Source organism: Salmo trutta, chromosome 13 (assembly GCF_901001165.1).
Source record: "Salmo trutta chromosome 13, fSalTru1.1, whole genome shotgun sequence".
Lineage (NCBI taxonomy): Eukaryota > Metazoa > Chordata > Actinopteri > Salmoniformes > Salmonidae > Salmo > Salmo trutta.
In genome coordinates, this window is record NC_042969.1 from 25604893 (window position 1) to 25632355 (window position 27463).

The following is a 27463-nucleotide window of genomic DNA, read 5'->3' on the forward strand; positions in this document are numbered from 1 at the left end:
TTTTGTATACGTACAACATCATACACCCAATGGTGTCACAAACTCTTTCATATTATTCGTAATAAGGTCAACTGCGCCGTTATAATGTTAATTGTGTACTGCGTATGAATGAGCATGTAAACACTTGAGTTGCATTCCTGATTTGAGTAATGTTACTTAGATTTCTGCAAATGAAAAAATGTTTTTGTAGATGTAACACACCTGAATGAAAAAACACAGGTCAATCTCAGTATCAATTCCTTTTTATTTCAGAGTTTAAAAACAAAGATCCACTGGAGTAGTAAAACATTGTTTAGGAACATTTGTGACAATTATAAAACACATTTGGTTTATGAGGGAGTAGACCATTTACTATTACATTATACTATTAACTCTGGGTTTACTCCAATACTGGAGAGCTACTGTCCTGTAGGTTAACTCCAACCCTAATCTTGCACACCTGATTCTAATAATTAGCTGGTCGATATGCTGAATAAGGTTAGTTACAACTTGGGTTGGAGCAAAAACCCACAGAAGGGTAGCTCTCCAGGAACGGTATTGGAGAGCCTGCTCTGACACAATATCCCCCATCTAAACTTTTGTAAGAATTAACAGGTGTATAACATGTTAGAGCAGGGTAGGATCAGAAATATTGAGGATAATTCAATGTGGGGCAGGAGAGGTTTGGGGGAAAGATATGAAAATGTTAAGATAAAAGTGAGGCACAGCTTGATCAAAGCCTTTAGTCCTAGAATAACAGGTGAAGGCAACAACATGGATAAAGATGGGTTAAGGAGCACAAAGTGTGGAATTGGAAAATGTGGGATCATGCGTGAGCTTTAAAAAGACATCTATACCCATTTATCCATATAAACAATAGATTACATTTTTTACATAAAACTATTGTCATTTCAGTAGCACCACATTGTAAGTGTATGGATAACATGTTACAAATGTATCCTTCATGATTTGTTTGACTATTTGAGGTCCTCAAATTCTAATGCATACTTTGAAATGATTTACAAATTAGAAAATGGTATCCTTTTCCTGTGAGGATGAGTTTCTGTTTTAGTGGCTAGGTATTGGAATACTTTTCAAGGTATCGGTCGTAGGCATCATAGATGGCTTGCCTGTAAGACAAACATACCAAATAAGTATTTCAGAATACTACAGAAAGACAATGGGCATCTGTCTCTGTGAAATTGTGGAACCATTTACTCACCGAAAAAGTCCCTGTTTGAAGAGGTAGGCGCTGACGTGGCCACCGTTGAGATACCGCACCTCACAGCCTGGCCAGATCTCTTGTAGACTGCGCACACCGGTGCGTGGAATATAAGCATCTTCCTTTGCCTGTATCACAATGATCAGACTGGGATCCAACGGCACTGGAAAACCAAGATAGCCAGGCTTGAGTGTTACTCATTTGAGCTAAACAAGTTATACTGCACAGCTGCAGCAGTTTGGGGTCCCAGCTCTATAAGAATCTCAATTCTCACCTGAGAAGTTAGCGATGTGTGTGCACTCATCCATGACACCCTTCATAAAGTCCAGAGACTCAGTGTGGAGGGACTGGCGCTGCCGCCCGCTGCCACTGCCCTTGTTGATGTTCGTGTGCTGCATGCTCACAGAGGAAAGCATCTGGTCCAGCCCATGATCCTGTCCAATCAGTTGGTCCTGTCCATTAGCTCCTTCCCTGGCCTGGGAGTGCAGGGCAGAGGTGCGCAGCCCCATGCGGTCCCTCTCGGGGGCATGCAGACCCAAGATGTCCGTGGAGAGATCCAGACCAGAAAGGGTGTCAAGTGAGCTCTTTAGAAACTCCTGACCCATCTTGAAGGAATCAACCTGAAATGAAAGGTTGTCTTCTCAATTATGAACCAATTGACTGCACTAATAATGTACCAATTATTTAATATGACAACTGCTGTAAAAAGGATTGATTGAAATGACAACATCTCAAGCTATAAAACAGATGGTACGATATAGTACAATATGTAGACCTAACATTATGTTATGGAATTAAGGTTTACCCCACAGTACTCCAATAGTCTGATGATCTCCTGTTCGTACACGGAGTGCATTGCATACTGCTTCTCCAGTTCCCTCCAGTTCACAGCTTTGCTCAAAACACCCTGTAAAACACAAAATATGTATTTCATCAGAGCACAGCACTTAAATTTGAGCAGTTTACTGATTTGCTTTTAGTTTTTCAAAACATAAATTAAAGACTTGCCAGCCTGAGAAATGGGCTTTGTAAATTTGAGATGGATAAAGGAATACTTACTGTGGTAAATACATTGGAAGCTGTGGTCCAGGAGAGACAGGGAATCAGCGGTATGGGCTTTGGCCAGTTGGTTACAGCTAAGGATGCCATCTGTGAGAAGATGAGAGCTTCCATTGATTGTTCTCTCCCCTTTAGGAATTAACTTAAACTGATGTCTACTTTTGGTAATATAATTAATGATTGTGTGGTGTGTACTTACATGCCCTCCCATTGAGATACCAGTCATGCCGAGGGGCCAGTAGTCCTCCCTCTCCAGCCAGTGTAGCAGCACTGCAGACTCCAGGATGAGTGCGGCTCCCATCACAAAGAGGTCAGACACATTCCTCAGGCTGGAACGACTAGACAAACACCAAGCATAAAGCACAAATCATAACGACAATGTCATGACACTCAAATAACAGTAGAGGTTTTGGGGGAAAAAAACGATGAAAAAGTTACGGGGATGACTTACACTTGTTCTTTTGGTTTCCGGTATCCATGTACAAGTCGTAGTTAAGGAATTGGAAAAAGAATATTTAAAAACAATTTACAATGTAAATAGTATATTAATACTTATTTTACTATTTCTCTAATTAAAAAGGATATAATAAGGGTTTTCCAGGAGAAGTGAAGCCATTCCTGCCTCCTTTATCATGGGTCTGGCCATGAGGGTCCGCCTCTTCCAGAAGAACTGAAAATAAAGCTATTTTCTATGAGAGGTTGTACATCAAAGAAGGTTGATACCTGGTTTGTGCAGTTGATCAGGGGAAGCTATTAAATTTGATTGACAAATGTAGCTACCCTGTTAGTGCAAAGAATATTATGAAGCGTGTAGTAGCTAATGTAACTTACATGATCTCCAGTCCCAGCCAAGTGAATACATACTGGCTTGTGGTTTTTCCACTTCTTTGGAACTATAAACTGGAACCTTAAATCACAAAAAACAGGCATTGTGATTAGTGTCTGCTTTGATACCAAAGACTAAAAATGGGACCCAATGCCTCTCTGCTTGGCAGTTAACATTAAGGAGATGGGTTTGGAGTGAGGCCCTGCGATAGCATCCTGTTTGGAGGGAGAAACTACCCTATGGGCTGTTCTGGCTCAGAGATGGCTTCTTACTTTACTTAAAGCTGAGATCCGCATAAGGTGAAACAGCACCACTGGTCAACATTTTGTTGTATTTTTATATATTTTACAGAATTGTATCTTTTACGGGTCAGGAGGATCCAGCATCATGGTAAAAAAATAACAGTAGAATACTCTGTTTTTCTATTGCACGTGCAATGATGTCGGGGGGGGGGGGGATGGTGTTCGTTATTTGAAGTAACATCTTTGTTGTAATATCACAAACGAACGTGTCAGTTTCACCGCTACCGATTCCAGCTTTAACAAAAAAAACGGCATAAAAATAAACTCAGAGATAAGATCAAATCATCATAGATTTTCCCCAAGTAATAGGAGACATGGTCTATTATTACTATATGGCAATCTGCAAAAATGGACTAATCATTTAGTGACAGTATTATTTCCATTACCTGGCTTTGATGGACTCTGATGGCAAGATACCAGGAACAATGTGTTCCAGGGGAGATATGAAATACCCATTGTGTATTTTGCAGTCAGACTGGTCTTCTACCTAAGACAACAGCAAAGAAATATATACAACTGGGTGATGTTTCACCATAAAACAGGTTGAGTCAATGGCAATGTGCATATTATTCAAATGTGAAATGGCTCACTAGGCTACAGACGAAAATATTTGGAAAGGCACTGTAAGTGTTCAGACCAAAATGCATTTGTTAAGACTTTAAACTCTATCAGATTGAAGTGAGGGAGGGGTACCTTGTCAATAAACACAGGATAGTCCTTAGGTACCAGTTCCTTACACTTCTCTCTATTGCCAACGATTTTCCGTAACTCAAATATTCTGTGGAAATATTAAAAGGTGGTTATATATACACACACTGCCACAAAAATAACAATTAGGTGAACATGTACCTAGTGATTTCCATGCCCTATACGACAGTGGGGATATTTTAGGCTACCTTTTCAGATCATCCGGCTTTCCCCAACCTTGGATGAAAAGCTTGGTGAGGAGAAGCTTTCTGTAAAGAACATCCAGCCGGCTCACACCCATTGACAAGGATCTCTCATCTGAATGATAAGCCAGAAAATAAGCCCATTAGATTTCACTTCGATGTCTACCAGAAACATTTATTCCTGAAAACCGGAAACACACGCTTTCTCGAACCCAGTGGAGGTCACACAACAGGCGCATTTCAGAGTGTCTGAGATCCTTTGTACGTGTAAATTCAGATTGCCATCCATGTTGGTGCTAACAAGCAGCCTAGATAGTGCTAGGAATCAATAGTCAATACAGTAGGGGCTGGAAACTATAGTGAGCTTCGAATGGTCAATAGCAACTTGATGTCCCGGAATGCAAGACAAAAGTTCAGACTTCCCCAACTTGGGTCCAGCCCTGTTCATGCTCCTTTGGCCATACTTGCAGCACCCAACATCCCCCGTCCCACTTAATTGAAAATGAATGGGGCTCCGTTATTTCATAACCTCCAAAGTTTTAGACCAGGGGTGGGCCAACTTTTTAGGGATTTAGAAATTCAATGGGGGCTGCATTTTGGGGGGCCAATTGTCTTAAAATCCATTTGCGGGGGTGGCGCAGCAGTCTAAGGCACTGCATCGCAGTGCTTGAGGCATCACTATAGACAGGTTCGATCCCAGGCTGTGTCACAGCTGGCAGTGACTGGGAGACCCATGAGGCGGAGCACAATCGGCCCAGCATCATCCGGGTTCGGAGAGGGTTTAGCAGGCCGAGATTTCCTTGTCCCATCGCATGCACGCTGACACGGGTCGCCAGGTGTACGGTGTTTCCTCCAACACATTGGTGCTGTTGGCGTCCGGGTTAAGCTGGCAGTGCGGCTTGGCAGGGTCGTGTTTCGGGGGATGCAAGGCTCTCGACCTTCGCCTCTCTAGAGTCCGTACGGGAGTTGCAGCGATGGACAAGACTAACTACCAATTGGAAACCACGAAATTATGGGTAATTAAAAAATATATATTATGTTGTCCCGCTGGCAGTACTTTGCACCCTTGTTTTAGACGAACGTTTAGTAGTGAGCTCTGCTACAGCCGAAAGTCGTACACATGGGGTTTTTACAACAAGGCTCAGACCAACATGGTAGTGTTGGCATTGTCTATACACTTAATCTTTATAATGTCGAAATAAAGCTCCAACTCCAATGTCACAAACTCGGTCCCAGAAAATAAAATGTGTATAGTAGCCTCAAATGTAACATATCCACTCTATAAATTAATCGCGCCAAAGTTGGTTCCTGTTCCAGTCATGTCTTTGGTCACGTTCGCGTAGTCAAACAAAAACACCCTAATGATTGGTTGACCAGAGCCTCCCACAACGCAGGCGACGGCTGCAGGATGAAGTTGGTAAAGCTCATTTAGAGAAACTTGCAGTCGACTGCAGTCTAAACTTCATGACCTTAGATCACATGGTTTGTCAAATTCATGCAGCCGCAAGTCGGACAGTGATTAAATAACACAACACGTTGAAAGGCTATGACCAACGATCACTGACTTGACAAAAGTGATCCATTCGAACACGCCCAACGTTAGTTATCGTGAATTAACAGGTCTTACCATTACATTAATTGTTGTATGCCGACGTAACGCCTAAGGTAATCACGAGAGACAAAAAAAAGGGCATTAGAAAGAGGATATTATACCTCAAATTGAAACGGAGTGTGGTGGCCTTTCGCTGATAACTCAGTCTTGGAATTGTATGGTGATCATAGAGGGCGAATTCCACTACCGCTGGGCTCCCCACGTCCCAGCGTGCCATGCGAATTGTGAAACGGATGTAGCTACTTCTTTTTCTGTGGTGTTTGTGAAAGTCACTTGGAGATTGCTGCCACCTTTTGACAAGGAATAGTGACAAAAAAGACATGTATACGCTACTCATACAGTTTACTGGTGCAAAATAAACTTTTCTTAACTGTTGGATAATAAAACAAATGATGTATTTTGATGTCCAAAAATGTTATGGTCTGACCAATGATATAACTATAATTCGGTGTGATTTGACCTATTGGATACATTGAGGAGTGGCATGAACTCTTGTTGATTGTCCAGCAGGTGGCGGTAGTACTCAATATTCTGCCTGGGTTTGTGTTCACTTGCTAGCTAACGTTACATGTCAACAGAAGGCATCAGGAGACAGGAAGCTGTTTGTCACTAGCTAACTAGTTGGCTTTGCTAACGTTACTGTTTGCTGACTCGTATACATTCTGAATTCGACATATAGTGGGAAATGTTACTTATGTAGCTAAGCACTTTTTTATTTTTCAGTCGGTCTGCAACACTCAGCCAGTTAGCTTACCCGAGTTGCTTAGCTAGCATTAGCTGGCTTGGTAAGTAGCTAGTTTGCTAATCGCCTTTACTACAAGCTACCATTTCTGTCACTGTGTGCACGTCGACAATTGATCATAACATGAATGTGTCAACGTGAATGTAGCCAGCTATTTCCACGAGCCAATTCAATCCAATGTTATTGCCTCTTTCTTTCTGAATTGACTCTGGTGATTGTGGTTGTGCCTAGCTAGCTAATAGTACGGCCATTGTAAGCTGAATCATAACTGTGTGATTGTATTTGTAGGGCTGTCATCAGCTGTAACTGTCAATACTTGTGACTTGTTGTTTGACTCACATGTTGTTTGTTTATTGTGTTTTTACTGTTTTAGTATTCTTTTCAGAATGTACTCGCAATTTTGCTTGTTCATGCCAGTTGTACAATGTCTTGTTGAAGTAAAAAAAAATATATATATATATTTTTCATCATACGAACATATGTTGTGCACCTGTCATTGCAGACGTACATAGCTATCTATAGTTGTAAGCAGTCTGTGTTGTCTGCTCCATGTTCAGATTGCAGCGGCATCAATCATGATGAGTCCGACCCAATGGGATCTGCCCCCGGAGCTGTGCTGCCGACCCATGGCCTTTGTGGCCCTGACTGGGCTGGATGTAACTTATAACGCCATCCATAGGGCAATCTGGGATGCCTTCTGTGCCAACAGGAGGGCCGACAGGGTCCCCATCTCATTCAAGGTCCTTCCAGGAGACCATGAATACCCAAAGTGTAGGACCAAAGTAAGTGCTGCTTGATGAGGTTACCCACTTACATAATTTCTTCCCAAACGCAAACATTTGGGGCGTCGTATACACTAAAGCACAACGGTAGCAAAACGGTGTGCAATGGAAAACGTAAACAAGCGATCAGATAGTAGACGAGGCTACCTTCCCATTTCAACCTGTATTCTTCAGTTTCATGCCTACAAGTGAATACGACCCTGTTGTTGTTTTCTCAGAGAACCTCCTATGAGTGGTACATCCCCAAAGGGATCTTGAAGACAGGCTGGATGAACAAGCACCTGAACCTGGTGCCTGCCTTGCTAGTGCTGTTCTATGAGCTGGACTGGGATGATGCAGTTTGGAAGGAGAAGCAGTCCGAGTGTGCCACTAAAGTAGAGATAGTCAGGTACTGTAGTACTACTCCTCTTCACCTGTTGTAGATGAAGATCTATAGTGGTGGTTTGTTGAGTTGAAGCAATGTATATCATGAATATGTCATGTCATTCACAGAACAAGCCTTCAAGGAAGAAACACCAAGGTTGCAGTTGTTTTAATTCAGAAGAAAACCCCTCTTCCTCCAGGTAATTGCATCTACATTTATACAGATCATAGATGTTGATTGTAGTGTTAGGTTTTATGATCAACATAGCTACAATATTACATCTGTAGGACTGACAACCATGTCAGTACTGTAGAGATTGTATTGTGTCATGCAATGTATGTTTAGGCTGCATACTTGGACTCTGACTGAATTTGTGCTACTGCTGTCTGTGTCTAGGTGAGGACCTGGTAGCTTCAGAGAGGGCTGCTTCCCTGTGCAATGCCTGTGACCTGTCTGGGAAGTCTCTATTCGTCCTCCCTCACACTGATCACCTGGTTGGCTACATCATCAGGTAAGTAATTCCTCTTGGTGGGACCCGGGATCAGATCAAAGGCCCTGAGCCAAATTACCGATAGCCATGTTGACACCATCATCTCTTAATATATTTACATGACATGTACAGTACCAGTTTGGAAACTACTCATTCAAAGGTTTTTCTTTATTTTTACTATTTTCTACATTGTAGAATAATAGTGAAGACATAAAAACTATGAAATAACACATATGGAATCAAGTAGTAACCAAAAAAGTGTTAAACAAATAAAATAAAAGTAGCCACCCTTTGCCTTGATGACAGCTTTGCATTCTATTGGCATTCTCTCAACCAGCTTCACCTGGAATGCTTTTCCAACAGTCTTGAAGGAGTTCCCACATATGCTGAGCACTTGTTGGCCGCTTTTCCTTCACTCTGCGGTCCAACTCATCCCAAACCATCTCAATTGGGTTAAGGTTGGGTGATTGTTGAGGCAAGGTCATCTGATGCAGCAATCCATTGCTCTCCTTCTTGGTCAAATAGCTGTTACACAGCCCGGAGGTGTGTTGGGTCATTGTCCTGTTGAAAGACAAATGATAGTCCCACTAAGCGCAAACCAGATGGGATCGCGTATCGCTGCAGAACACTGTGGTAGCCATGCTGGTTAAGTGTGCCTTGAATTCTAAATAAATCACAGACAGTGTCACCAGAAAAGCACCATCACACCTCCTCCTCCATGCTTCACAGTGGGAACCACACATGCGGAGATCATCCATTGACCTACTCTGCGTCTCACAAAGACACTGCGGTTATAACCAGAAATCTCAAATTTGGACTCATCAGACCAAAGGACAGATTTCCACCAGTCTAATGTCCATTGTTTGTGTTTCTTGGCCCAAGCGAGTCGCTTCTTATTATTGGTGTCCTTTAGTAGTGGTTTCTTTGCAGCAATTTGACCATGAAGGCCTGATTCATGCGGTCTCCTCTGAATAGTTGATGTTGAGATGTCTGTTACTTGAACTCTGTGAAGCATTTATTTGGGCTGCAATCTGAGGTGAAGTTAACTCTAATGAACTTATCATCTGCAGCAGAGGTAACTCTGGGTCTTTCTTTCCTCTGGCGGTCCTCATGAGAGCCAGTTTCACCATAGCGCTTGATGGTTTTTGTGACTGCACTTGAAGAAACTTTAAAAGTTCTTGAAATTTTCCGCATTGACTGACCTTCATGTCTTGAAGTAATGATGGATTGTCATTTCTCTGCTTATTTGAGCTGTTCTTGCCATAATATGGACTTGGTCTTTTACCAAATAGGACTGTATACCAACCCTACCTTGTCACAACACAACTGATTGGCTCAAACGCATTAAGAAGGAAAGAAATTCCACAAATGTACTTTTAACAAGGCACACCTGTTAATTTAAATGGATTCTAGGTGACTACCTCATGAAGCTGGTTGAGAGAATGCCAAGAGTGTGCAAAGCTGTCATCAAGGCAAAGGGTGGCTACTTCGAAGAATCTCAAATCTAAAATATATTTTGATTTGTTTAAAAAAATGTTGGTTACTACATGATTCCATATGTGTTATTTCATAGTTTTGATGTCTTCACTATTATTCTACAATGTAGAAAATAGTAAAAATAAAGAAAAACCCTTGAATGAGTAGGTGTGTCGAAACATTTGACTGGTACTGTATATTACCCTTATCACGAAGCCTCCCTAGTATGTGTTATGTACTTATTTTCAGGCTGGAAAATGCGTTCTATGAGCATGCACAGACCTACTATTACACAGAGATTAGGAGGGTCAAATCCCACAAAGAGTTCCTCAACAAAACAACGCATCAGGTGAGACAGAAATAATGTGTATGTTTTCCTGGTTCCCTATGACCTCCACCACCACTATGTTAATCAATGACTCCTCCAAGTCTCTCTGTGTCATTTTTATTTGAATGACTTAATTTGCAGCTAAGCTAATGCTGGTTATATCACTGCAACGTCATCAACCGGTGCATGTTGTTGTTGCAGTTGCTGTTTGTGAGACACCAGTTTAAGATTGCATTCTTCAGTGAGCTCAAGCAAGACACACAGAATTCCCTAAAGTAAGTTCAACCCAGCTCTACTGGCTTGTGTCGTGTGTGTATATGATCGGTCTTCTAATGCATCTCTCTAGTGCTGTCTATCTGTCTGACACGTCATTACTACTGTTTCTGATGCAGGTACTACAGGACTGCCTACAGCCTTGTACATGAGCTGAGAACCCATGAGACCAACATGCTGGAGATAAAGACCATGGCTGGATTCATTAACTACAAGGTGCTTTTGGATCATAATGAACTGGAATGCAGACATTGCGCTCCCAACATATAGACTGTGCTGTATACCCTGTTGAGTTACATGTGTAACAGAAAACCTCTTTTCAGATCTGTCGACTATGCTTCCAACACAACACACCTTTGGATGCCATTGCTCAGTTCAGGAAGCATATTGATCTGTGCAAGAAGAAGATTGGTAGCGCAGAGCTGGCATTTGAGCACACAGCATGGATGTCCAAACAGTAAGAAGTCAATACCCATTTCCCTACCATTCTTCCCTGATGCCATCCTTGATAATAACCCATCTCCACCCATTTCCTCACTCCAAGGTTCCAGTCTTTTGGGGACCTGTTTGATGAGGCGATCAAGCTGGGTCTGACGGCCATCCAGACTCAGAACCCTGGATTCTACTACCAGCAGGCTGCCTACTACGCCCAGGAACGCAAGCAGCAAGCAACTCACCTGTGTGCCCATGAGGTACAGCAATGCATGTGTGACTCAGACAGCTGTCTTTCACAAGACTGCAGAAGCTTGAGAGGGTAAAAATGTATATAGAGCCACTATTGCTGCACTTCCAACTGAGACTTACTTCACACCGGTGTGCCTCAAGGGTTATATGTTAATGTCAGCTTTAATGTAATTGTGCGTCCATCAGGAGTGTGACATGAAAGACTTAGGGTGAGCAGAACCTCTGCATCATCAAGACAGCAGTTTTGTGAGAAGGTGTTAGAGTTCAGTTAGCTGTTGTTATGTAAATGACAGAGGAAAGTACCAGTGGCCTGGCTTTGTCCCCAAGTGAGAGCAGGTCCTCTGCAGCCATATGGCCCAGTGAGACACGGGTGCTGGCCCATGTAGATGGAAACAGAAAAGTCTGAGCCTTTTGGGTTAAACACTGGGGGAGATCTCAGATGGAATCTCAACATATGAGTATATAATGTGTAATGTATGGCATTGATATGGTCTAATATTTTTGTTGATGTCTGCATCGTAGATTCTTCATGCAGTGCAATCATTCTAGTTTACACACAGCACAACAGTCGTGTCAGAAGGCCTCTATGCCCCCTCATGGCATCCCCACCCATGACAGTTATCACATGTTGACGGACCGTCATTGTATTTCCCTTTCGCAGGCCAGTGTGAGCTACCCCACCCCAGACCACCTGGAGACGCCTAGCGGAGCTCTGGACTTCTATGGGCAGAGAGCCTGGAGACAGGGCCACCAGAGTGAGTATGCCCATCTCAACACTGCTCTTTCAGCATTAAAAGTAGCTTTTATGTGTTTAGACTTGTGTGTACAGATCAAATCAAATGTTATTTGTCACATGCGCCAAATACAACAGGTGTAGACCTTACAGGGAAATGCTTACTTACAAGCCCTTAACCAACAATGCAGTTTTAAGAAAAATACAGGTGTTGAAACCAAGAATGCTTTCCTGATCAGTCTCTCGGTTTTTAAATATTGATTGAAATATGTCTTATTTTGTATTTGCAGGTATCGATCCCCCACACATGGAGAAGGAGAAAGGAGGGATCCTGGCACTGCAAATGAAGGAGAAGGATGTTCCCCACTCCGTTAGTCCACATTCACTCACTCATTCAGCACGACACAGACATTCTCATGTTCTGCTAACTCTGTAGCCTCTTTCAGTGCATGAAGGCTACATTGCTACACAGGGTTGGGCAGTCCATGAGTGTAGACCTATAGTAGGTTAATGGATAGCAAGCTCTCACCCTCATGGTAAATACACTGACGTTTGTGGAAGAAGGCCATGCCAGGTTCTCAGGTCAAAGGAGATTCAGTTTTATGGTGTATGACAGTGAATAAAACCACTAAGCAGATAAAGTGAATTCTGGATTTGGATGATACTGCAACATTACGAACTGAAATGAACGATTTGCTCCATGACCAGTGAGGATTGAATATTTATTAACAGCGTTACCATATTGCCAGGTCTGTTGTTCAGTGGACGTTCATTTGAACGGCCAAAGTTTCTACTCAGCATACAGAAGGTTCAGTCTTGTGGCATCCTTCACTTGTGATGTAGAGCAGGATCTGGTAATATATGATTTACTTTTAGTAAGAATACCATGAGAACTGCACCGGAGTTTTCTTCAACTCGTATGGCATGGTTGAAAAAGGAGACAATTCTAATAGGATTATTAAGCCAAGCAAAACACTTAACTTGGTTTATTATGCCAAAAGTGTGTGAGAGAGTCTCCGATTGTTCTGTTTGCTGTATTACAGGAGCTAATCATTGCTCTGCTCAGCAACGCTGTGGCTCAGTTCAAGAAATACAAGTGTCCTCGGATGAAGAGCCATCTGAGTGAGTTTTGCCCTGGGCTGAAGGGGAACAGTGCATTTGGAGCATATTGTTACCATAAGCATCACTTTTGTGTGCGTCTACATGTACTTGTCAAAGTTGATTGTCTGTCTGTCTCCAGTGGTGCAGATGGGAGAGGAGTACAACCATGCCAAGGACTACACCAAAGCACTGAAGTAAGCCTGACTCAGCAGACACAGTGGGACAAAAGTAAAATGTGTTACTAAGTCAATTAGAGTATAATAACAAATCCCCACTGTCATTGGGCGCAAGACTGACTTCCAGAAAATTACTGGACCAATTGCAACCATTGATGGCGACTAGATTATCAGCAACGGATCTCCTGTTATACCATAAATAGGCGCTAAAATCACTTGCACAGCTGATCTCAATTGCAACCAAATCGGCCAACGATTTACCTCTCCCTAAGTGGATGTCGAGGTTTACTCTTAGTCCTGTTTGCATCCAACAGTTGTCAAGAATATTTCTCCCTCTTTTGGGTATTATCATCGGAACTATTGAATCCTGCAGTTTGAGGAGACTAAGGGCAATTAGTCTATTTGACAATCATTCTGTACAGCTGATATAAAGCATTTAATTTCCTTGTTTACCATGGCAAATCTACTATGGCAAGGTAGCTTACCCTACACATTTTATGAATGGGAAAAAATCATGGTGTAGGATACATTTTTCGCTTCAAATTTATGTATCCATTAATGTTTTTACTTGTCTTAAAAATATAGCCTATGGCCATTTCTTATCAAGAGGGGGAAGGATGTATTCCTGAACTGTAGGCTACACATTTGAAACTAAATTATAATTGTGTTTTTTTTAATCAAATTATATTTTATTCTAATAAAGCTATTTTCAAGTTGCACAAATTATATTATAATTGTTAAAATAAGATATTTTAATAGCTTTAAAAAACAAAACAACAGACAAATAGCATACAGTTTTGTCTCTACGTCATTGTGATGAGCTTGTTCATGGTTAAGCTGGTAGTGAAGAGTAACATTTCCTATGTTGTGTGGATGGCAGAGATTATTTCTTTATTTGTAGAACAGTGTGATGACACTGAATAGTGAACCTTTATATGTTCCTACAGGACTACAGTAATGAGGCCAGTAAAGCTACTGTGGCGTATTGTACTGTGGCGTATTGTACTGTGGCGTATTGTACTGTGGCGTATTGTACTGTGGCGTATTGTACTGTGGCGTATTGTACTGTGGCGTATTGTACTGTGGCGTATTGTACTGTGGCGTATTGAAAATAAATGTGGTCGGGAGAGTAGACTTACTTCGTAATGTTTGCAAGTTGTTATTTTTTCCGAAAAAACAGATGCATGGTCTTTGTTTTATAATGATATTTAAATTGTCTTTCACATGTTGTTGCCATCCATATCACTTTCATTTGCAGTGTGGTTATTCATTAAAAGTTTCTTTTGGCAGATTAGTAGCCTCTATGTAGACATTCAGACATTGTTTTGAATTGAACGTGTTAACTTAAATCAGCGTAATTGACATGGGCTACATTTCTAGTCAAGTCATTTTATTTCCATTGTAATATGTCATAATCCTGAAAGAAAATCATTTGCCTTGTCATGGTTGCTGACAATTTATTTTAGCCGGTGTTTGCCATGCATTCCAGTAATTACGCCGTAACTCGCTATTATTTTGGCAGTCAAAGCTGAAATATTATAAATGTGATTAGATTGAATAATTCAAAGTTTTGGATAAGAGAATCATTGTGAAACTTACCTACCTATGTTGGTCTGTGTGTCTATATGCAGACTGCTGGACTATGTGATGTGTGACTACCGTACAGAGCGCTGGTGGAGCCTGCTCACCTCCATCCTCAGCACAGCGCTACGGTGCTCCTACCTGATGGCCCACGTCAAGGACTACATCACCTACTCCATGGAGTTGGTCGGACGAGGTACAGGGTGGTATAGTACAGGACACTCTTCAGCTGCACCCAGCTCTCCCCAGATTACATTTTCTGCTTCTCTGGGCTACTTAGTCAGGTTAATATGTTGCCTATTTTCAACGTTCATTTTGTTTAGAGCCTGGCCATCACCTTATCAAGAGCAGCAGAAGTCCATCGTCATTTACATTTTTCCTTAAGTTCCCTTTTGTCTATTTCTCCAGCTTCTACTCTACGGGAGGAGCAGAAATCCAGGATTGAGAAGAATCTCATCAAGGTCCTGATGGTGAGTTGAAGAAATGGCACCCGTCACATCACCCCATGTTCATGTGACTGTGTAGCCCCTGTTCTGTGGATGTTAACGCTGAGCCTGTGTCTGTATTCATAGAACGAGGTCCCCGAGGCAGAGCCAGATTGCGACCAGGCCTCAGCCAAGGCTGCCCAGGCCCTATGGAGCGACCGCATGTCTCTGGCTGGCAGCAACGAGTTCACCATCGAGGTGCAGGACTACGTGCCCTTTGGTTTGTACACTTCTACAGTATACCTACCGAGATCATACAATTATGCATCAAGATCTTAAACAATTTGACATTTTAGTCATTTAGCAGACGCTCTTATCCAGAGCGACTTACAGTAGTGAATGCATACACTTCATTCCTTTTTTTTCCTTTTTTCCCCGTACTGGTCCCCCGTGGGAATCGAACCCACAACCCTGCCGTTGCAAACACCATGCTCTACCAACTGAGCCACGATACAAGATAGATTCTGTGAACAGCTACCTAACATATACCACACATTTGTCTTTCCAGTCCAGTGCAAGGCCAAGTTCCTGTCCCCTAGTTTCCACGTGGATGACCCGGTCCAGCTGCATGTCTACCTGAGGGCTGACTGTCCTCACCCTGTCCGCTTCTCTAAACTGTGTGTCAGCCTCAGCAACCAGGTACTGACCCACTACATAACTCTACTACCCCACCACAATCCATACAGGTACAACCACTCTCTGTTGACTCTCTGGTGGCTCTCTGTCCTCCTTCAGGAGTATAACCAGTTGTGTGTGGTAGAGGAGCCGTGTAAGTCTCAGGAAATCCTAGAGGCCTCCAGTCAAGAGAACATGTGCCTGGTCCCTGGCAAGACACGCATATACAGCTTCAAGTTTGTGGCTAAAACTGAGGATGTGGGGAAGAAGATAGAGGTAAGGGGAAAAGTGTGTCACTCAGGGTGTCCTAAACTGTGCTGTACTGGCATGGCAGACACACAGATTTAACATAACCAAGAGAGATGAGGAGCATCACCTTTTTACCTGTGATCTATCTTATGGATGTTTGTACACTGTGTTGTTTAGCTTTGTGAGTTGAACTTTCTGTGTGTGTGTTAGATCACAGCGGTGGACCTGATGCTGGGCAGTGATAACGGCCGCTGCGTCTTCCTCAACTGGCGAGGCGGGGGAGGAGACGCTGCCTCGTCCCACGAAGCTCTGCTGGCTGCCAGGTCCTTTAAGAGCAGGGGGCGTGTCCCAGAGCAGCATGTGGAATGGGACACCGTGTCTATCCAGGCCAGCACCATGTGAGTCTCCATAGTGTTCAGTTTAATCACACTATGTCACGTCACTGATTTACAAGATCCAAGAATGAAATGCTTCACTGTCTGCACACCAAGGTAGAGAGACGTTTTCCATAACGCACTGCAACATTCTGAGTAACGGGAGCTGTGATACTGTACCTTGCCATTGTGTGTATCGCATTGTTTACTAAATCTCTGGTTAAACTAACCAGTTAAAACCAAGGTAATTAGCTCACAGCATAGAGGAAAATGTCACCCTCAGTTTTTTCATACAAACAAGTTCAAAACATAGTTGAGTTGGTAACAGACGGTGCATCATCCTAATCTGACAATGTGTTTTGTTCTTCAGGATAATCTCCCGCATTCCCAAGATCTCCGTTCAGCTGAGTCACGAGCCCCCTGCTCTGAACAACGAGATGTACCGCATCACTGTCTCCATCCAGTCCAACGAGGAGACAGTGACCAAAGACGTCAAACTCACTGCCGGACTCAAACCAGGTAGGCGGCATTATACCAAAACTGCTTGACACAGCACAGGAAAGAACCAGCACCAGAAACTGCTTGACACAGCACAGGATCAAATCAAATCAAATTTTATTAGTCACATGCACCGAATACAACAGTGAAATGCTTACTTACGAGCCCCTAACCAACAATGCAGTTTCAAAAAAATACAGATAAGAATAAGAGATAAAAGTAACAAGTAATTAAAGAGCAGCAGTGAAATAACAATAGGGAGACTATTTACAGGGGGGTACTGATACAGAGTCAATGTGCGGGGGCACCGGTTATTTGAGGTAGTATGTACATGTAGGTAGAGTTATTAAAGTGACTATGGATAGATGACAACTGGGAGTAGCAGTGGTGTAAAGAGGGGGTGGGGGGCAATGCAAATAGTTTGGGTAGTCATTTGACTAGATGTTCAGGAGTCTTATGGCTTGGGGGTAGAAGCTGTTTAGAAACCTTTTGGACCTAGACTTGGCGCTCCGGTACTGCTTGCCGTGCGGTAGCAGAGAGAACAGTCTATGACTAGGGTGGCTGGAGTCTTTGACAATTTTTAAGGCCTTCCTCTGACACCACCTGGTATAGAGGTCCTGGATGGCAGGAAGCTTGGCCCCAGGGATGTAATGGGCCGTTCGCACTACCCTCTGTAGTGCCTTGCGGTCGGAGGCCGAGCAGTTGCCATACCAGGCAGTGATGCAACCAGTCAGGATGCTCTCGATGGTGCAGTTGTAGAATCTTTTGAGGATCTGAGGACCCATGCTAAATCTTTTCAGTCTCCTGAGGGGGAATAAGCTTTGTCGTGCCCTCTTCACGTCTGTCTTGGTGTGTTTGGACCATGTTAGTTTGTTGGTGATGTGGACACCAAGGAACTTGAAGCTCTCAACCTGCTCCACTGCAGCCCCGTCGATGAGAATGGTGGCGTGCTCGGTCCTCTTTTTCCTGTAGTCCACAACTAGAACCAGAAACTGCTTGACACAGGATAGAACCATGGAAACAGAATTCTCAGAATGGGACTTAAATGGGAAATCTCAGTTCAAGGAATTCTATTTCTATGGATCTTACAGCATTGGGAAAACACTGACATACATTGGTTAGGTATCACAAGCATTGATATTTGTCCCACCACCTTGTTAAGGTCAGGATGCAAACCTCACACAGTCCACCCATGTGACCCTGAACGGTTTGGAGATGTGTGACGAATCCCATCCTGCACTGCTTCCAGACATTGCCATTGGAGACCTCCAGCCGGGAGAAAAGGTACATCCCCCACCCACCCTCAGGCCTGCACAACCTCACTGTCCATCATGAAAAATGGAGAATCTCCATTCAAATATATTTTTAAGCCAGGACTAGGCTTCATCTGTGTCTGGGAAACCAGCCCCTCTTGTTTTACTGAGATCTCTTGAGGGACATCAGCAGTGTGTTGTTTGTACTAATCGTTCTCTATTGAACAGGTTGAGAAGTGTCTGTATGTTCGCTGTGTCACCCCTGGAGCCAGAATCTTCCTGTTCCATGTTGCCTATGCCTTGAGCACCAAGGTGGAGGGCAAAGACATCACCTGCAGGTGTCACAAAGTGAGTTTGTGCACTGAAACCTCACTCATTGGTAGTTTCAGTATTTGTGACTTGTGTCCATAAATATGTATGAAATTAACTGTTTGTTGACCATAGCTTTCTTTTTTGTAGGATGAAACCGTTACCATAGAAACCGTTGTTCCATTTGAAGTTGCTGTGAAGTTTCTGTCCACAAAGGTTTAACTTCTTTTCCCTCTATTGATGTTGTTGGCATTGTTGTGGAAATGTGGTTTTGAGTGCAGTTTTAATGTGGTTTTGAGTGCAGTTTTGAGTGCTGTTTTAATGGTGTTTTGGGCGCAGTTTTAATGTGGTGTTGAATGCAGTTTTGAGTGCAGTTTTTTTGTTCAATGTTGGTAAGTCAAAGCTTGTTAGTGCAGCGACTTCAGTGATAATGGATCATGTTGTGTTTCAGTTTGAGCACCTGGATAGAGTGTATGTGGACATCCCCTTTCTGCTGATGACGGACATCCTGAGTGCGTCCCCCTGGCCTCTCCACCTGGTGACCAGCCAGCTGCAGCTGGCCCCCACCATGGCTGCCATGGACCAGCCCCAGTCCCAGGTGGAGCAGGGTATGACACCACCGCCTCTATGGTCGCGTCCCAGTTGGCACTCTATTCCCTCTAAAGTGTCCTATGGGCCCCGGTCAAAAGTAGTGCACTATATAGGGAATTTGGGATGCACACTAAAGCTCCCTCTGACATAGCTCTGCAGGGGAAGCCTCAACATCTCCCATCTAAGACCATATATTCTAATGACCCCAGTCGTTGTAGTTTCACAGTGTATTAGTAGTTTGTAGCATAGAAACACACCTCCGAGTTCCTTGTAGCCTAACCTTCAGGTTTGGTTGTTGTTTTCCACCAGTGGTGCTGCAGACAGGGGAATGTGCCAGCGAGTGTTTCAGCCTTCAGTGTCCCCCTGTGCTCAACGGGACGAGCAGCGTGGCGTCTGGACAGTACCTCATCTCCTGGAAGAGGTGTGTCTGCTTGACTCCACCCGGCCATTCTCCTCTTCTCTACTCTGGCATTTCTCTTCCTGTCAAGCACAATGGGAAATTCACAAGTCAAGACATTTTCTTTTCCTGAAACTTTAACTCATTGCATTTGTATTGCTTTTTCAGGAAATCTTGGTGTGCAGATGCACCTGTTGTGACGACTGTTGTCACCCTTTCCCATGTTATGGTGGAGACCATTCCTCTATATGTTCATGCAGGTACAGCATGTCTTGATCTGAATGATGTATTATTTTCACAGTTGAGTCTAAAAATAATGAATATGTCTGTTTTCCAGTTTTTCTGGCCCATTCAGATGTAGATAACAATGGTTCCCTGTGTTTGGTGGTTACAGAGCTGCCGTCATTTGGAAGGGTGCGGGAGTCTATGCCAGTGAGGTACCACATCCAGAACCGGACGGGGCTGGTCCAGGACGTGGAGATGTCTGTGGAACCCAGTGATGCCTTCATGTTCTCTGGCCTCAAGCAGGTAGGTCTCTGCTCCATGCCCCCCCACCTCCCCCTTGGTAAACACATCAAACCAACTGTAAAGTAGCACAAACATATTACTCACTGGCTTTAACTGCAACTGTGATTTGGTGTTTCTATTTCTGTGCAACTCAGCGACGAGTCCACTATGAGCCTGATACAATGTTGTGTATTATTGTGAGATTCCATACAGCTTCAGACAAATTGAGTACAGGACAGTGCAATAGTTACAAGCAGACAACTCTCTCTACTACACTCCTTGTTGTTGTCAGTTCAACATGCAAGCCCAGGGTACAACTTAACTGAGTGACAGAGTTCGACTTGACACTGGTCAGTTTTGAGGCTGGAGTTTCCACCATTATTTGTATTCCAATTTAAACTGCTGCCTAACAACACATATAGTAGAGAACTGATGGTTTTCATTCAGAATTAGACTAGAATAGACCATACCATTTGAGGACCCATACGGTCTCCAGTCTCTTGCTCTACATGCCCTTAATGTCACGGTGTTTCCCCAGGTGCGTCTGAGGATCCTGCCTGGAGCGGAGCAGGAGATGTTGTATAACTTCTACCCTCTGATGGCAGGGTACCAGAACCTTCCCCAGCTCAACATCGGCCTGCTGCGCTTCCCTGCCGTGTCCGGACAGCTGCTTCGACGCTTCCTCCCCTCACGCATCTTTGTCAAGGTACACTTAGCTTAGAACCCAAAGAAATAGAATGAAGGGACTTCTTCTCTATTCATTCTAATTCTATGTTAGCAGCCACTAAGCTCTTCCTAACCACATGGCATATTCTGTAGATCCATCTCAGTGTTAGCTGCAGCGCTGTTAACTGACAGTAATATTGAAACATATTTACATAGAATACAGTTGCAAAATTAACCAACTTAAACTCGAAATTCACCTTCCATCAACCAGTGAAGTGTTCATATAATTCTGTTTGAGTAGACTGTGTAGTGCAAAATCAGTAAATTATCCTAATACTTATTTTTTTAAATATATTTCAGCCCCAGGGCCGACAAGCAGACGATGCCTCCATTGCAGCGGCTTGAGATCCATAACAAGACCCCACCCCTGAGTGAATACTAGTTTACCTGAAACACATCTCTCACCTATTGGGCTCAACTGGAAAATGTACCACAGATGCATTCACCTTTTGACCTCCTGTAAATCACGCTTTTAAAAGGATGCTTTGTGCGTTAACTACAATAGTTTACTTTATAATCTTGATTGATCCATAACTGATTAATATTGTTGCTTGCCGATCTAAAACCATAGGCTTTTGTTATCATGTCCTGTAGCTGTTACACAGGGTGCGTTTGTAAATTCACTCTGGCTATCTAGTCCGATTTCAGAGCACTCTCGTCTGAGTGTGCCAGAGCGCAGAATAACTGATGAATTTCTGAACGCGCAACGCACTGAATATGACCGGTGTCAGTAAACGTAGACAAAAAGCGTAATTAAATTGTTGCCAGCAGTACCGTTACAGTCACCAACACTCTGGATAACACGAAAGCCTAACCAGCTCTTTTAGGGTGAGTAAAATAGTCAGTTAGGTGTTCTCTCATTTGTGTCTGGATGTAGCTAGCAAGCTAGCCAACTTCAGCCCGTTAGCTTGTATGCTTACCATTGTGAGGTCAGAACGCTCGGCTCATCCCTACTCCTCAGCCAGAGCAGAGCGTCCAGTGTGCACTCTGAACGCGCCGAGAGCGAAACGCTCTGAATTTACGAACAGAGCGCACTCTGGCACTCCAGAGTGAATTTACTAACACACCCACAGTAACTGCCCTCACATTTTACTTGATCGATGATGCAGTTCCTCATTAATCTTCAAACTAAAGCATTTGGGTGAGTTATGAGTGTGTATGTCACTGACTCAAATGTAATGAATACAATATAACTAAGACGGCATAGTATTAAAGGTTTTTGTGAAGATTGTACAGCCTCTCAAATGCCTTGTTTTAACTTGAACCAACTGTAATGATGTGATGTCATCGGGCCTGCCCTTGATTTCAAAGTTCAGTGATGTTTCAGCATTTAGACAGGTTAAATCCAACTCTGCTGTGGGTGATCCTTTCTACTTTTCCTGGGAACAGTCAGGTAGCAGATGATGGCTAGTGGTTCAAGTAGTATTTAACAGAGTTGGAGTCAATTCAGGAAATATACTGAAATTCCAATTCTCTTAAATGATTTTCAATGAGGAATTGGAATTTGGTTTAGTTTCTAAATTGACTGGAATTGAAATGGAATTCACCCCAAACCTGGTATCTGATTTATGGGGAATGAGACTCATCATGGGATAAATAAAAGATTTTCTTCAATCTCCCAATTTATTGGTGTGCCATTGGAAGTTCCCACCTTATGTTTGGAGTATTTGCTCAGTGGTAATGTAGAAGCAGGTATCATATCTTGAGATGAAGGGTTGCTCTATTGCAGGGATCGACAACAGGTTGACAATGTAATTTGACCCCCAAAGTTTAGGCAAAAAAAAATTATACAGTACCAGTCAAATGTTTGGACACCTCATTCCAGGATTTTTCTTTATTTTTACTAATTTCTACACTGTAGAAAAGTAGTGAACACATCAAAACTATGAAATAACACATATGGAATAATGTAAAAAAAATAATAAAAGTAGCCACCCTTGATGACAGCTTTGCATATTTCCCTTATCTCTGGAAATGTCTGCCTTATCATTCCCACGTTGTGCCTTTCCACAGTGGAATCTGGTGTGTGACGATGCATGGATTGCTCCTTTCACCGTAACAATATTCTTTTTGAGAGTGCTATCCGGATTTCTTATGTCTGGAATTATTTATTTTTTAATCTTTATTGAACTAGGCAAGTCAGTTAAGAACAAATTCTTATGTACAATGGCGGCCCACCCCGGACGACGCTGTGCCAATTGTGTACCGCCTATGGGACTCCCAATCACGGCCAGATGTGATGCAGCCTGGATTCGAAACAGGGACTGCAGTGACGCTTCTTGCACTGAGATGCAGTGCCTTGTGCCACTCGGGAGCCCAAACCCAGGACCTCATACAGGCGAAGTTGTGGGTTCTCAGTCTGATCTTTTAGGGTATCATTAGAAGTGTCTACATGTGACTTGTCGAACTGGATCTACTGAGCAAACATAATGCCACAATATGCAGCATAAATGAGGAACCATTTAGACATGTTGATACATATTCAATTATACGGTTTGATGTTAGTGAATGTTTACTACATTAGTTCAAAGTACAGATTTAGGATCTTTATTTGAGCCAATTTGCTACAGCAGGAAAATAATCCTGCAGCAACAGGAAATGTGAATTATAATTCATGGATATTTTTTGGGTTGATACATTTGTTACAACAAATCAAGTCTGAAATTTTAAGGTGGAAATATCTAACTTTAGAAGCCTTCTTAAACCTTGAATACACTACAAGTTTGTATTTCCTGCTGTAAAGGAAAATTCTAAGCAACAAAAGTGATCAAATTAAGATCCTACATCTAAAGTGAAAACTATATAAAGGATTTATTTTTTTATTGCAGCCCCAATATCTCTAGAGCTGTAAATCAAGTGTACAGCAAGTCTCAATATTCTATAATGATGCTTACACAGCAAGCAAGTGCAACTTTTCTCTTCTCATCAGGTATGGTCGGAGGTTCATTTTCTTTGCTACTATGGCACTCCAGACCATTTTCAGTATACTGCAGACTGCCTCCAACAGCTGGAAATGTTCTGTGCCTTGTAGTTTATCGTAGGGATGGGACAGATTGCCAATTACTGTGCTTCTTTTACCCTTGGTGAGTCAAGCCATATCCAACCTGCTGTAATACAACAAAACAGAAGCAAATAATGCAGTAACTTATTTTCTTCCTCGTAGGGAATGGAGTACAATGCAACTTCAAATGATTCAAGGTTGCTGCATTCAAGTCATGGGAACATAGCGCGTTATACTGAGTACATGATGCATTAAGAACGCCATCCTAATATTGAGCTGCACCCCACCCCTTTGCCCTCAGAACAGCCTAAATTCGTTGGGGCATGGACTTCACAATGTGTCGAATGCGTTCCACAGGGATGCTGGCCGATGTTGACTACAGTGCTTCCCACAGTTGTGTCAAGTTGGCTGGATGTCCTTTGGGTGGTGGGCCATTCTTGATACACACGTAAAACTGTTGTGTGAAAAACTCAGCAGCGTTGCAGAAATTGACACACTGAAACCGGTGCACATACTACCATACCCCGTTCAAAGGCACTTAAATCTTTTGTCTTGCCCATTCACCATCTGAATGGCACGTCACAGGCCGGCTCATAGCCTGTGGCAAAAATGAGAGGACATCAACAACCGGTATAGGCCAATTCAAAAAGTTCTTTATTATGAAACAAAACTATTAATTCTAAACAAAGAAAAAGGAATGAGGTGTGGAAATGTCATAATGTAAGGTGTAGGTAAGGTGTATGGATGCGTGAATATGTGTGTGTAAACATGACTGAATGGAAGCTAAATTAACCAACAAAGGAACGAACAAAACAGGATCATACCTGGAGGAGCAGGGAGAGAGCAAGCCAAGCAAGGAGAAGACCGAGAGGTTAGTGAAGCAGTTGGTTAAATACCCTGAGCCCAGGTGGCTCCAATCACCCCAGCTCCAATCACTAACGACCTTCCTCTGCCTGCAGGAGGAACCGCCACTGCACTGCAGAGGAGGAGCCGTGACACACACATACACAATCCGTGTCTCAATTGTCTCAAGGCTTACAAATCCTTCTTTAACCAGCCTCCTCCCCTTCATCTACACTGATTGAAGTGGATATAAGAAGTGAGGGATCATAGCTTTCATCTGGATTCACCTGGTCAGTCTGTCATGGAAAGAACAGGTATTCCTACTGTTTTGTACACTGTTTCTATGTTTCTATGAAAGTGTGTATTCTTATTTTTAATATACACTACCATTCAAAGGTTTGGGGTCATTTAGAAATGTCCTTGTTTTTTAAAGAAAACCACAATTTTTGTCCATTTTTAAAATTACATCAAATTGAAAAGAAATACAGTGTAGACATTGTTAATGTTGTAAATGAGTATGTAGCTGGAAAAGGCAGATATTTTTTTTAATGGAATATCTACACAGGCGTACAGAGGCCCACTGTGTTCCAATGGCACATTGTGTTAGCTAATCCAAGTTTATCATTTTAAAAGGCTAATTGATTATTAGAAAACCCTTTTGCAATTATGTTAGCAAAGCTGAAAACTGTTGTGCTGATTATAGAAGCAATAAAACTGGCCTTCTTTAGACTGGATGAGCATCTGGAGCATCGGCATTTGTGGGTTCGATTACAGGCTCAAAATGGCCAGAAACAAATAACTTTCTTCTGAAACTCGTCAGTCTATTCTTGTATGACAAATGAAGGCTATTCCATGTGAGAAATTCCCAAGAAACTGAAGATCTCGTACAACGCTGTGTACTACTCCCTTCACAGAACAGCTCAAACTGGCTCCCACCGCTCCATCCACAGCCCTGAAGGTATAACCCCTCCCACCGCTCCATCCACAGCCCTGAAGGTATAACCCCTCCCACCGCTCCATCCACAGCCCTGAAGGTATAACCCCTCCCACCGCTCCATCCACAGCCCTGAAGGTATAACCCCTCCCACCGCTCCATCCACAGCCCTGAAGGTATAACCCCTCCCACCGCTCCATCCACAGCCCTGAAGGTATGACCCCTCCCACCGCTCCATCCACAGGGATGGGCTACAGGGCACACAGTGAGGAGATGGATAGAATACCTCGACATAGACACTTTAACTGTTTGGGGACCTTTATTGGAAGTCTTTTATTAGGGGTTCTACTAGCATCCTATTGTTGTTGTTGCAGGTCTTCCGTATTTATATTATGCTCGTTTCCAATTGGTCAATTTTATACAACTTTGCGAGATTGTTGACCACAAGAAGAGTAACTGGCGTACCAACATTGGTACTGATTGAGTAGTACTTGTCCAAAGAAACATGAAAGGTTTGTCAAACTGGCTAAACCCAGGAAATAGATTGTTTTTAGTTTCAGACAGAAACACTGTTGTTCTGCTGGGATGGACATTAAAATCTCAAAGGCACGTACCCTTTGGGCAAGTCAAGAGCACATTGTTAGAACTGTCAGGTAAGTGCAGTTGAGTGTTAGACAGTAGGTGTCACAAGATTTTTGCCTTCAGTGAAAATGTCCATCTTGCGTTAAGCATACTGAGATGTCAGATAGGATTTTTGCCTTTGAAGGCAAGTGACCAAAGGGCAAGTGCCTTTGAGATTTTAATGTCCATCCTGTCAGAAACTAAAAACAATCTACTGCCTGTATTTAGCCAGTTTCACAAACTTTTTAGGTTTGTTTGGATGAGTAAATTATTTGGTGTTTGCTCAGGGGATTGACCAAAAGCAGGCAAAGCAGCAATGGGTATCTCCTAAGATGGCAGAAAAATTTGCCCATCATAAAGAAATTGATGTTTCAAAAGACAAAGATGGCCCGCATCACTTAGAACTATAACTTATGGTACGGTTGAGCTAGCTAGTGATTTTGAAGTACCTTTTGTTTCTGTCCTTGTCAGACCTACACGCCCTGTCTCTGACCCTGGTGATGATTGGGAAAATGGTTGTCACTGGAGCGTTTGGATTCCTCTATCTGTATGGCACAGAGCGCTTCCCCACAGTGCGCAATATGGCTTTGGGTGCCACCTCGATGGCTTCCAGAATAGGTAACACTGTCTCCATACATCGCCTACATGGGTGAGTCGCGTGTGTGTGTACATATTCAATTGTCTAAACATTTTGCTAACATTTATACTTGATTTCTGGATTCAAATAAATTGTCTCACTTTCTTCTGATTGAAGTCACGTACAACAAGATACTACCCTACATGCTGATGGGAGCCCCCACAGTCATCACTGGTGTGTTGAGCTTCTTGCTACCAGAAACAAAAGGAGAGGAACTACCAGAAATGATCAACCAGGTCAAACCCTAACAGGTTATTGGGCTTGTTCGACAGTGCAGGCGACTGATTGATCTACAAAGAACCTTGCATCATAAATAACTACTCATTATTATTATTATTATTATTTGTAGATCAGTTAGTCACAATTTACCCATGACACATTACGGTTTTGATCCTCTGAACACTAGACTTGCGTTGCCAGTCACAGAGCGGCAGACAGGTGTGTCAAGAGATACTACTGTAAGACATTTGACCTTTTTAGTCTGACCCCTCTTTATAAACAGTCCTATCTGCCCCTCTAGCATGGGCATGAACCAGGATTCTCGGGATGGCCTGAAGCAGAAAGGAAATGCACAGGTGAAGAATGAGGCAAGCTGTCCTGGGGAGGCAAGCTGTCCTGGTGAGGCAAACTGTCCTTAAGAGTTAGGTCCAGAATTCATCCTCTCAGTTTTTTTGCTTTGTTTTTGTATTTTTTCATTTACTAATAAGTTGGTAATGTTTTTATGATTGATTGATAACCAGGATTATTGTCAGTTTGGTGAAACATTTAAAGGCTTCTTCACCACACAATGATTAATAGTCTTT

The 27463-nt window shown here is 42.8% G+C and overlaps 2 protein-coding genes across 2 annotated transcripts; one reads left to right on the forward strand and one right to left on the reverse strand.

Moving 5' to 3' along the window:
• Window positions 1–224: 224 nt before the first annotated feature.
• abhd18 (abhydrolase domain containing 18) lies at window positions 225–6129 on the reverse strand. The gene is made up of 13 exons (XM_029771569.1): window positions 5992–6129; window positions 4285–4393; window positions 4082–4166; window positions 3775–3875; window positions 3092–3167; window positions 2846–2930; window positions 2712–2739; window positions 2460–2598; window positions 2261–2350; window positions 2007–2108; window positions 1476–1821; window positions 1202–1364; window positions 225–1109 (listed from the first exon to the last, which is right to left on the reverse strand). Exons 2-13 carry the CDS (start codon window positions 4374–4376, stop codon window positions 1055–1057), a joined length of 1362 nt encoding a protein of 453 aa, XP_029627429.1. The 5' UTR covers window positions 4377–4393; window positions 5992–6129; the 3' UTR covers window positions 225–1054.
• A 313-nt stretch (window positions 6130–6442) lies between these two features.
• Window positions 6443–22242, forward strand: trappc11 (trafficking protein particle complex subunit 11). The gene is made up of 30 exons (XM_029771571.1): window positions 6443–6675; window positions 7190–7414; window positions 7633–7802; window positions 7907–7977; window positions 8175–8289; window positions 9994–10093; window positions 10274–10347; window positions 10465–10561; window positions 10669–10802; window positions 10890–11037; window positions 11691–11784; window positions 12053–12132; window positions 12806–12884; window positions 13003–13057; window positions 14671–14816; window positions 15029–15090; window positions 15193–15325; window positions 15614–15744; window positions 15841–15996; window positions 16180–16367; window positions 16714–16862; window positions 18004–18125; window positions 18323–18442; window positions 18554–18619; window positions 18855–19011; window positions 19304–19415; window positions 19560–19651; window positions 19786–19919; window positions 20437–20604; window positions 20925–22242. The coding sequence occupies exons 2-30, from the start codon at window positions 7208–7210 to the stop codon at window positions 20967–20969; spliced, it is 3405 nt and encodes a 1134-aa protein (XP_029627431.1). The 5' UTR covers window positions 6443–6675; window positions 7190–7207; the 3' UTR covers window positions 20970–22242.
• Window positions 22243–27463: the final 5221 nt, after the last annotated feature.